Here is an 11,828-nt window from a genome sequence, read left to right as displayed (position 1 = left end):
TATCAGATCATGGCTAGGCTCAAGGATCATCTATTGAGAAGCATGTGATGGAGATGATACGTTTTATCAATAGATTGCTAGAGCTGAACTTGGGTATGGATGTTGAAACTTACCCTAGATTTGGTGCTACAATCCTTCCCTAACGGCTATGGAAAAGACTCTTGGAGAGTGGTTGTCCATACTTAAGGGGACTAAGCCTAAAATTGATTATAGGCCAAGGGAAGTGTTCTCTTAGTTGAAGGGCCTAAGGCACACAGGGGCAAGCCCAAGAGTAAGAAAGCCAAAAGGAAGAAAAGTTCTTCCATAGCGCAATCTGGAAGTGTCCAGAAGACAAAACCCAAAGGGCAAAGAGGATGCAATCTATCTCCACTGTGATAAATCGAGAAGTGTAGAGTAAGAAGAGTTCTACTCAAGGCACTTCAGGTATTTATGTTATTGGAATTAATCTATCTACTTCTAATCAGTCCACATGGGTATTAAATACTAGATCTAGTGCTCATATTTACACTTTCGTGTATGGGCTTAGGAGTACGAGAAGATTAATAATAGGAGAAGTGTACCTACACGTGGTAAATGGATCAAAAGTTGTTCCATTAATTGTAGGGACCTATTTATTAACATTGCCCATAAGGCTTGTATTGGAATTACATAACTGTTACTACAATCCTAGTTTGACTAGGAATATAATTTCTAATTCTTGTTTGACAAGGATGGATATTCATTTTTATTTAAAGACAATAGTTGTTCATTTTATAAAAATGAGTTGTTTTATGGTAAAACAATAGTACGTAATGGTTTGTATGTCCTTGATGTTGATATTCTTATAAATAACATAAATATTAAGCGATTTAAATCAGGTGATTTAAATAGCATTTATTTATGGCATTGTCGCCTTGGCTATATAAATGAGACTCGCACATCCAACTTGTATAAAGTTGGATATCTTGGCACATTTGATTATGAATCATATGGTGCTTGCAAATCTTGTTTGCTTGGCAAAATGACTAAGTCTCCTTTTAAAGTAAAAGGAGTGAAGGCCACAAAAGTGCTAGGGCTTGTGCACATTGATGTGTGTGGGCCCATATCCACCCAAGCTCGAGGTGGTTATGTCTACTTCATAACCTTTACTGATGATAGATCATGTTTTGGTTATGTGTATCTTATGAGACACAAATTTGAGGCTTTTGAAAAGTTCAAATAATTCAGATTTGAAGTAGAGAAACAAACTGGGAAAAGTATCAAAATACTTCGATCAGATCGAGATGGTGAATACCTCAACAGTGAGTTTCTAGATCATCTGAAGCAGAATGGGATTCTCTCACAATGGACTCCACCTGGAACACCAGAGGAATGGTCTGTCTAAAAGGAGGGATAGGACCTTGTTAGACATGGTCTGGTCTATAATGAGTCGCACTGAACTCCCTATTTCATTTTAGGAATACGCACTCCTCACCACGATCTTTGTTTTGAACAGGGTTCCAAGTAAGTCAGTTACTCAGACTCCATATGAGATATGGAAATGAAAGAAGCTAAATCTATCTTTCCTTAAGATTTGGGGTTGTGAATCTTATGTCAAGCGTGTTGACAATAATAAGTTAAAACCCAAATCAATGAGATGTTTGTTTGTTGGATATCCAAATGGATATTACTTTTACCACCCATATGAATAAAATGTGTTTTGTTGCCAAGCATGTGGTATTCCTTGAGAAGGAATTCTTAGATGCTGTGGCTAGTGGGAGGAATGTTAAGCTCGAATAAGATTCGAGACGAACCACAAACAAATACTCCCCTCCAGGAACCCGAGAAAGATCAAACACAAGAAGTTGTGTCAACTCCCCAACCTTCTACACAAGAACCTCGTAGGTCGATGAGGGTTCGTCGCGAGCAAGAAAGATATGGATTTCTCATCTCGGCACATGGAGATGTGCTTCTAGCTGAGAACGATGAGCCTACTACCTATGATGAGGCAATGTTTGACATTGACTCTGGGTTATCGCAGATAGATGACAAAACAGCTTTCCTGAAAGGAAACCTGGTCGAGGATGTGTATAAGACACAGTCTGACGGTTTTGTTACTCATAAACATGCAAATAAGACTTGCAACTTGCAAATGTCCATTTATGGACTAAGGCAAGCATCCCGGAGTAAGAATTAATGTTTTGATGAAAAGATCAATAGTTTGATTTTTCACAAAAGGGAAGTTGATTCTTATGTTTACAAGAAGGTTAGTGGGAGCGTAGTGGTCCTTTTAGTCTTATATGTGGACAATATATTATTCATAGGGAATGATGTTCCCATGATGCAATTAGTTAAAATATGGCTTTCAAAATATTTTCTCCATGAAGGATTTGGGAGAAGCAGCCTATATTCTGGGAATAAGGATCTATAGAGATAGATCTAGGAAGTTGCTATCACTCTCCCATAGCGCGTACATTGACAGGATGCTAAAGAGGTTTAGCATGGAAGATTCTAGGAGGAAAAGTCTTCCCATGTCACATGGAATACATCTCTCCAAGGTTATGTGTTTGAAGACACAAGATGAGAGAGATAGGATGAGTCGAGCACAATATGCCTTGGCTATTGGCTCGATCATGTATGTCATGTTATGTATGAGGCCTGATATCGCATATACTTTGAGCATATGTAATAGATATCAAGCTGATCCAGGTGAGAAACACTGGATTGTTGTGAAAAACATTCTTAAGTACTTGTGAAGCACTAAAGAGATGTTTTTGCCATATGGAGAATGAGAGCATACCATGAAGGGGTTCATGGATGCCAGTTTCTAATTCGACCATGATGATTTTAAATCACGTACAGTCAAAATTCATATTCTGCCTATATGGCTGGGCCATGAGTTGGAAGAGTTCCAACAAGAGATAGTGGCAGATTCAACAACTGAAGTCGAATACATAACAACCTTCAAAGCAGCTAAGGAGATTGTATGGATCCGTAAGTTCACTGATGAACTTAAAGTGGTGTCCAGCATTGTTGATCCAATAATAGTTATTGGGACAACAATGGAGCCATCGCGTAAGCGAAGGAACCACGGTCTCATCAACGGACCAAATTTGTATTGCGACATCACCATATGATAATGGAGATTATCAGCTGAGGTGACATATATAGAGAAAGTGTCGACGGATGACAACGTCGTAGATCCCTTGACTAAAGCTCTATCCCAGGAGAAACATGAAAGTCATGTTCGATCATCAGGTATAAGATACATGAGTGATTGGCTCTAGTGCAAGTGAGAGATTGTTAGTGTAGGTGCTCTAGACCCAATCAGATTGGGTATGTTGTACATTGACAATTGTAATCATGTTTATTATTTGAATAAGGAGTTGTTCAAATTCACAAGAAGTCATTCTATTAGTTTCTTGTTATTATTGTAATAACCGAATGAAACTAGATAGAAGTCCATATGATGTATATTGCGATTAATCTGTAAAGATGTGAGATGATGCATCACAGTTTCTAAATATCATTAAACATCCCAAGTCGTAGCAATGTCAAGAATGGACATTGACAATTGCGGTAAGACTTGTATGTGCTATGTTTTTGCTATGTGAGAGCAACGGGGGTCTCACACCCATAGGCATGGGGATGCCTAGACAAGTATATAGGTGACTAATGTTGGAGAACGTGTCACTGGACATGACTTGCCATGAGAATCCATTTTGGTTATATGTTAATGGAATTCTCATACGAGATGGGTGTAACTAATCCTTGGACCTAAAGTTGTCACGGTCATCTCATAAGAAGATCGATATGCTTTGACATCGTTTCGATGGGCCTAGATAAAGGCTGTACGTGGGCGATCATTGGGCATATCGTGAGGCTTATGGAGATGGGTGCATAACCAAGATGGGACTCGTCTATCCCTTGATAGAGGATGATGTATCTAAGGCGCCTTTAGTGGATATTCACTTTAAATCCATGACCATGGTGAAAGAGATCAATAAGAAGTTATTGATTTACTTTCTAATTAAGTGAAGATATCCGAAAGACCGAAGAAACACTCATGTGATTGTTATCAAGCAACACATCGCCATACTTGAGATCACATAAGATACATTGACGAGAGGATCGAATTACATGGTAACCATGCTCGTGAAAGGTTATTTGCGGATTATGAATCCTTCTGAATAATTGGGTAGGCATGATGTCTTGCTAGAGATTAATCTTGTCTTATGTGTTTGTACCGATACATTGCTAACATATTCATAAGCCTAATGAGTCATACGCAATAGGCACAGTCTCTGGCTTAAACCAGGAGAGTGGACGTATGGTTAAGTGGAACACTTCGGCACGAAGTTTTGCCGTCGTAGGTTTTCACGGAAAAAGAACAAATAGACGTAATGACGTCAATATGACGATGAGTCATCATAATGGAAAGAGTTTCCTAAAATGGAAATTGATTAAATTAGGAAGGAGTTTCTAATTTAATAATTTTCTATTTGTTGGAGTGGCAAATAAGAAATAAAATATATTTGGGTTTAAGTTAATATTTGGACTAAATTGGATTTGGGCCAAATATTAAAATAAATATTATATTTGGACTAAATTAGATTTGGGCCAAATATTAAATATTATATTTGGACCAAATTAGATTTGGACCAAATATTAAATATTATGTTTGGGCTTAAATTAGATTTGGGTCAAAATATTTTATTTAAACTTATAAAAGGATTGGGCCATTTAATTATATTCCTAGTTGGATTAGAATAAACCCATTTAATTAAGTTCCTAATTGGACTAAATTAAATGGGCCAACCCATGTCCATTAGGGTTTAAGAAACCCTAGAGCTCCTTATAAATACCCATTTATGGGTTGCCCAAATTGAAGAGGGTTTTTGGTATCATTTTTCAAGAGTTGAAAAACGTATTTCCGTTCACTCTTCCCGTTTCTTTTGGCATCAATACGAAACGATGGCGTTCTTTTTCCGTCCATACACAAGCCGCGCAAAGGAGAAGGAGCTAGCACTCCTATTCCGTTCTCCTTGCCAACGGACGCGTGCTGCGTATCACGAGTTAGAGGCCGGACGCTTGGACGTCTCAAATTTGCGAATGACTCGATAATCTAAATGTTAGATTTATTTATTTGTTTGTGAATGATTTAATTTTGACGTTGATCGAATCGCCGAGATCGGGGTAAGGTTCAAAATTTTTTAACTACGCTGCTTGCCCCGTAGCGAACTTGCTTTACTTTCACCGAATACGTCTCCAAACATCCAGATATTATTCAATGCTTCTTTAACATATCCGAATAGGCCATAACCCATCCGAATACACTTTCCCATATTTGAATATATATGCCAAAATCCGAATACCCTATTTAATTTTCCAAAATACATATCAATGTCAATTTAGCATAATTGTTAAATGAATCATTGAAGATTATTATGATGGGAAAAATAGCATATTAAATCTATATTACTCCTCAAACGGTGAATCAATATTTAACCTTAAATAGTATCACCCAAAAAATTATTTATGTGTTATAATTTACATCTTGATCGTGGTAAATGTTACTGTTACAGGTATTTCTCGGTCTATTTTGCGCAGGCCGGACCCAACATGATGATTCAGCTCGAACGCTCGGGACCCAACAAATCAGATTGAGCTCGCTAAAGCAAGCTTGGATAGTGCTAAAGCTCAGAGTCAAAGATTGGGGCCAAGGGAGCTCCCTGTAGCACCTATAACTATTTGGCATATTCTAACAGCCCCCCGCTGCACTCTGGGCAAGTTCCTAGCGATCTTCATAGCTCGTTGCCTTAACTTGTTAGCTCGCATCACAGAAGAAGCGCGTATTGTGGCATACCGGACAGCCAGGGGATGCCCTAATTAGACCCCTTAGGCCCATTCTCACGACCCATTTCGTCGGCCCACGCCAGTCCCATCCTGGCCTTCTGGCAACAACATCATTACAGCCGCATTCGGATTTCAAGATACCCCTCTCGGACCCCATCCGCATTAATGGGAGATCCCATCTACATTAATGGGAGGTCCCATCCTCATTAATGAGGGTCTTATCGGCACCTCGTCGTGGCAGACATCCCTGCCGGCTACTCCATTCCATCGCTTTGACACGTACGGAGTAAGCAAGAAAGCTTTTGGGCTCATATATATCAACCAGCCCTCTTAAGGGCCAGAGGTATGTGTTGAAAAAACAACTAACGAAAGAACACCCAATATTTTTTGCTTACTCGCTCACTAACTTGAGCTTCAGAGTATCTTGCAGGGATGGGCCGTCCGGTCGGCAAAACCAACTGGATACTTCATTATCTATCTCTCGAATCCACCATACAAGTGCGGGCTAACAAATCTCCGTCGACCAATTCTGAACATCGACATTTTGGAGCTAGAAGGAGGGCCCGCTCTGGTAAAAACATCAATGCCGAGAACTAGAAACACAAGAGGTTCCGGGGCTACAACTAACTGACCTGCAAATCTTGCCAACCGTATGTTGGAAATTTTGCAAGTTGGGGGAGTTGTGGCATCTGACTCCATGCCTCCTCCGACCAAAGCCACCCTTGGAGCCCCTACCCGCCCGTGACTCCAACCGCCAACGTGGAAGTAACACGATATGGCAGCAACGTTAGGACACATTGGATAACATTGTCATGTAGCTCGCTAATGCAGTGAAGGTGTTAGTCCAGGCACAAGTTCAGACGGCGCAGATGCATGCGGCTGCCTCCCAACCTCTAGGTGGCGGGCCCCCTCTAGAAGAAAGAGAAGGTAGGAGGGACACGAGGCGAGCTGGCTCGGTCCGCTCCTCCAACCTACACTCTCGAAGGGCGGAAGAACGGCGATGCTATGATGGGGAGCCTGGGATGTACCTCGCCAAACAAAGGACCGGTGCCAACCCTTGCAGAAATCGCCACGAACATGCCCACGAGAGGAATCGCCGACTGGGGAATCCACGACATGGGAGTTCCTCGGTGGGGGTCAGCGGCAGCCACCGCAATTCCCCGGACCGTGAGGATAGGAGGCGGCCTTCCCCGCGAGATCGCCATCGCTCAGGACCAGTTTCCGCATAGGAAGAGCAACCCCCCACCAGACGGTCGGCAAATCAGGACCCCATGGTGGGGGAACTACTGCTAAGAATTCAACAGCTGGAGGCTAGACATGGGGCGCACGACCAGAGGGAAAACCATGAGGAAAAGACCCCATTCTCTAGGGAAATAGAGCTGGAGCCCCTCCCCCACAGATTTAAGGTTCCTAGCATCCCTTAGTACAATGGGGACAGCGACCCCTTCGATCACCTGGACGCTTTCAATGTACAGATGGACCTGCGAACCTCCAGCTCATTGGCCAAGTGCCGAGCTTTCCCCACGAGCTTGGGAGATATCCCTCGGGCGTGGCTAAGGAGACTTCACTCTTGCAGCATTTGTAGTTGGGAGGAATGCCAGAAGAAATTCATAGATCAGTACAGATCGCTCCGAAGACAGCTCGCCCCTACATGCCATCTCGCTACCGTTTTTCAGCGGTCTGGCGAATCTTTGAAAGATTATATAGAGAGGTTCAGACGTGAAGTTAATAATGTCGAGAGCCCCTCCGACAAAAGTATCATGACTGCGATCTCCGCTAGGCTTTGAAAGAATGGGAAACTCTACGAAAGCATCTATAAATCTCCAGTGAGGGATCTTGGCGAGTTCTACGATCGAGCTGCGAAGGAGGTTCGGTGGGAAGAAGCGTTCGGCCTAAAAAAGCCGAGCGACCAGAAGAAGGTGGCGAAACACACCGGCTAGAGCAAGAAGAGAGCTGATGAGGACCTTCACAAGGAAGGTCGAGAACGAAGCCCCAATGACCAGGCGGCCAAAAAGGCAAGTTTCGGACAGGGAAATGAACGACCAGCACGCCACAGCCGATATGAAAATTATAGTGTCTTATCTGACTCCCAAGACAGGATCTTTGCCACAGAGCGTAACAAAGAGGATTTCGGAAGGCCTAATCCCCTGAAGACCCCCGACAAGTACAGAACCAAGAGCGAGTTCTGCGCCTACCACAACGAAGTAGGACATACCACCTTTGAGTGCTGGGCGCTAAAAGACGCCATCAAGGAGCTGATCAGGAGAAGTCGGCTGCACGACTATGTGGTGTGTCCTAGGGATCAGCAGCCCAAACATCCGGCTCAACAAAACCCTAGTCAAGCTTCCGAACAGGACCAAACGCCTACGGTGAGAACTATCTTCACTATACATGGGGGGCCCCACATCGCGAGGGCTTCCAACAGGTCACACGAGAGATATGTTCGGGAAGCCGTCCATCTTCTGCTTGTCGGGGACGGCAGCCGAGAAGGACCCTCTAAGAAAGCCAAGGCAGATTCGGAATATGTTTCTTTCACTAAAGATGATTTCAAAGGCGTACACTTACCGCACAACGATGCCCTCGTGATCCGAGCTCGGATTGGCAATATGGAAGTACGGAGGGTCATGATCGACACAGGTAGCTCGGTGAACGTCATGTACAAAGGATGTTTCGATCAGATGGGATTAAGGCCGGACCAGCTGTCACCCTCTCTAGAGCCACTATATGAATTCACTGGCGATGCGGTAATACCGAAGGGGTGTATAAGGCTCCCGCTAACAGTTGGGGAACAGACCTGTAGGCCACAGCAATGGTGGATTTCCTCATCATTGACGATCCCTCCACATACAATGTTGTCAAGGGGAGGCCTGCCATGAACGACTTGGACCTAGTTGTCTCAACCAAGGCCCTGGCCATCAAATTCCCGACCCCAAAGGGGACTGGTTGTATAAAGGGTGAGCAGTATTCGGCGAGATGCTGCTACGAGGAGGCACTGAAAATAGGGCTCAAAGGAAAGAAGATAAACATGGTTTCTGGAGGGGAGGCCCAAGTCTTTACCAACTAGGGAATTGGCTATGACCTAGACCCACGCGATGTGGACTGTGATCGAACCGCCAGCCCGGTGAACGAGCTGGAAGATGTTGTAGTCAGCAGCTCAAACATTGAAAAACACCTCCAGGTGGGTAGAGGCCTCTCCCCCGAAGTAAAATCCCAACTGACCGAATTCCTTAAGACCAATCTGGATGTATTCGCGTGGAACCACGATGATATGGTGGGAATAGACCCGGCGATAATGCAGCACCGGCTCAATGTCAACCCCAACCATAAGCCGGTTTGTCAGAAAATGAGGCCAATGACAACTGAACGATATGCGGCCTTGGAGGAAGAAGTGGATAAACTCTTAGCTAACGGGTTTGTTCGGGAAGCTCAATATCCGACATGGGTAGTGAACCCGGTCCTGGTAAAAAAGAAGAACGGTAAGTGGAGAACTTGCATCGACTTTGTTGACCTAAACAAAGCCTGCCTGAAAGACAGTTTCCCTCTACCAAGAATTGACCAACTCGTGGATGCAATGGCCGACCACCAGCTTCTAAGCTTCATGGATGCCTATTCGGGGTACAATCAGATCCCAATGAACCCCGATGAAGAGGAGCATACCTCTTTCATGACGGACCGAGGGCTATACTACTACAAGGTGATGCCCTTCGGACTAAGGAATGCAGGAGCGACATACTAACGGCTAGTCAACATGATGTTCGGAGATCTAATTGGAAAGACCATAGAAGCTTATGTTGATGATATGCTGGTAAAATCTAGGCAGGTCGCCGACCATGTCAACAACCTGAGGGAAACATTCCAGATTCTAAGGAAGTATCAAATGAAGTTAAATCCTCTCAAATGCTCATTCGGTGTGGCCTCTGGAAAGTTTTTGGGATGGTAAACGAAAGGGGAATCGAGGCCAACCCCGAGAAGATCCAAGCCCTACTTGACATGCGATCGCCCACCAAGACTAAGGAAGTGCAAAGCCTAAATGGATAGGTCGCGGCCCTTAGCAGGTTTGTTTCCAAATCCTCTGATAAATCCATCCCATTTTTTAAAATCTTGAAGAAAGCAAGTAACTTCGAATGGACGGAAGAGTGCGAGACTGCCTTTCAGCAGCTGAAAGACTACATGGGGCAGGCTCCCCTCATGTCAAAGCCGAAGGAAGGGGAGGAACTGATTGTCTACCTGGGGGTATCTGAGTACACAGTGAGCACCGCCTTGATTCGAGAAGAAGAGCGAGTTCAATACCCAGTATATTATGTAAGCCACAGGCTACTTGACGCCGAAACAAGATATTTCCCCATGGAAAAGCTCATTTTTTACCTAGTGGTCGCATCTCGAAAGCTCCGCCTCTATTTTCAAGCCAATCAGATCAGCGTATTGACTAAACACCCACTAAAGCAGATTTTACAGAAGCCTGATTCATCTGGCCGCCTCCTCAAGTGGGAAATCAAGCTCGCCCAATTCAACATACAGTACAAGTCAAGGACGGCCATAAAGGGTCAGATACTAGCAAACTTCGTTGCAGAATTCATGGGGCCGACGGAAGAACCAGCCCCCCTAACCTCGCCAGTCTGGGAGCTGTATGTTGATGGCTCTTCCAACGAGCATGGGTCAGGAGCTGGCGTACTCCTGGTAAGCCCAGAGGGACACAAAATCCCCTACGCATTGAGGTTCGGGTTTAGAGTAACCAACAATGAAGCCGAATACGAAGCATTGCTAGCCGACCTCCGTCTAGCAAGAGAAGTCAAGGCAGAGCGGCTAAAAATTTTCAACAACTCCCAACTCGTGGTCTGCCAAGTTCAAGGGGAATATCAGGCAAGGGGCCCAAAGATGGTAGCATACCTCCAGGAAGCTCAGGAATTGTTACGCCTTTTCGACGAAAGCGAGGTGAATCAAGTCCCGCGAAGTCGGAACTCTCACGCCGATGCCCTGGCTCGTCTGGCTTCCGTTAGAGAAACTGACTCATTGGGAACCATCCCCATAGAGTTCCTCGCCATACCGAGTACAGACAAAAGAACTGAGACATTGACAGTCGAGCTAAGGCCAGATTCATGGATGAGACCGATCGTAAACTATTTGCAAGGGGGACAGTTGCCAAACGACAAACTCGAGGCACGACACCTTAGAGCTCGGGCGGCCAGATATTGTATCTGCGACGATATGCTATACAAGCGAGGGTTCTTAGTCCCGTTACTCAGGTGCATCTATGAGCTTGATTGTCAAGCAATTCTCAATGAAATTCATGCCGGCCACTGCAGCAATCACGCTGGGGGGGTATCCTTGGCTCAGAAGGCATTCCGCCAGGGCTTTTACTGGCCCACCATGAAGTGAGATGCTACGGACCTGGCAAGGAGGTGCGACGCATGCCCGAGGTTTACAAAGGTGCCACGGGCTCCCCCCGCTTATCTTCAGCAAATGAGCAACCCATGGCCTTTCGTCATATGGGGCATCGACCTGATCGGGCCGCTTCCGACAGCCCACGGCGGATGTAAGCATGCCATTGTGGCTGTGGACTACTTCACCAAGTGGGCAGAGGCAAAGGAGCTCACACAAATATCCACCACGAAGGTAGAAAACTTTGTGTGAAATAGCATCATCTGCAGGTTCGGTGTCCCTCAACAAATAGTCACTGACAATGGGACCCAATTTACCAGCGATCAATTCGTATAATTTTGCAAGTCTTTGGGGATCAAAAAAAGCTTCACAGCTATGGATCACCCACAAACCAATGGTCAAGTCGAAGCCGTTAACAAGATAATCAAGCAAATATTAAAGACCAGGTTAGAGTCAAGAAAGGGAGCCTGGGCGGATGAACTACAAACCGTGCTCTGGGTATACCGCACCACAGCTCGCACAACCACGGGAGAAACCCCTTTTTCTATGGTATATGGGTCTGAAGCAATGATCCCGGCAGAAAACGAAATAACAAGCCAGCGAAGAGCTACTTTCAACCAAGAGGACAACGACCG

The 11,828-nt window shown here is 44.6% G+C and overlaps 1 protein-coding gene across 1 annotated transcript; it reads left to right on the top strand.

Annotated features, from left to right (window-relative positions):
• Positions 1–9,984: 9,984 nt before the first annotated feature.
• LOC127794799 (uncharacterized) lies at positions 9,985–11,190 on the top strand. Its single transcript, XM_052326050.1, has one exon. It carries the CDS (start codon positions 9,985–9,987, stop codon positions 11,188–11,190), a length of 1,206 nt encoding a protein of 401 aa, XP_052182010.1.
• Positions 11,191–11,828: the final 638 nt, after the last annotated feature.

This window comes from Diospyros lotus, chromosome 2 (genome assembly GCF_014633365.1).
Source record: "Diospyros lotus cultivar Yz01 chromosome 2, ASM1463336v1, whole genome shotgun sequence".
NCBI lineage: Eukaryota > Viridiplantae > Streptophyta > Magnoliopsida > Ericales > Ebenaceae > Diospyros > Diospyros lotus.
Note: the sequence above shows the minus strand (reverse complement) of the source record. Positions and strands in the feature narration are given on the sequence as shown.

Bases quoted from the DNA above. Each gene is read 5' to 3' on its own strand.
- LOC127794799 (XM_052326050.1), top strand. From the start codon at position 9,985: ATGGGGCAGGCTCCCCTCATGTCAAAGCCGAAGGAAGGGGAGGAACTG.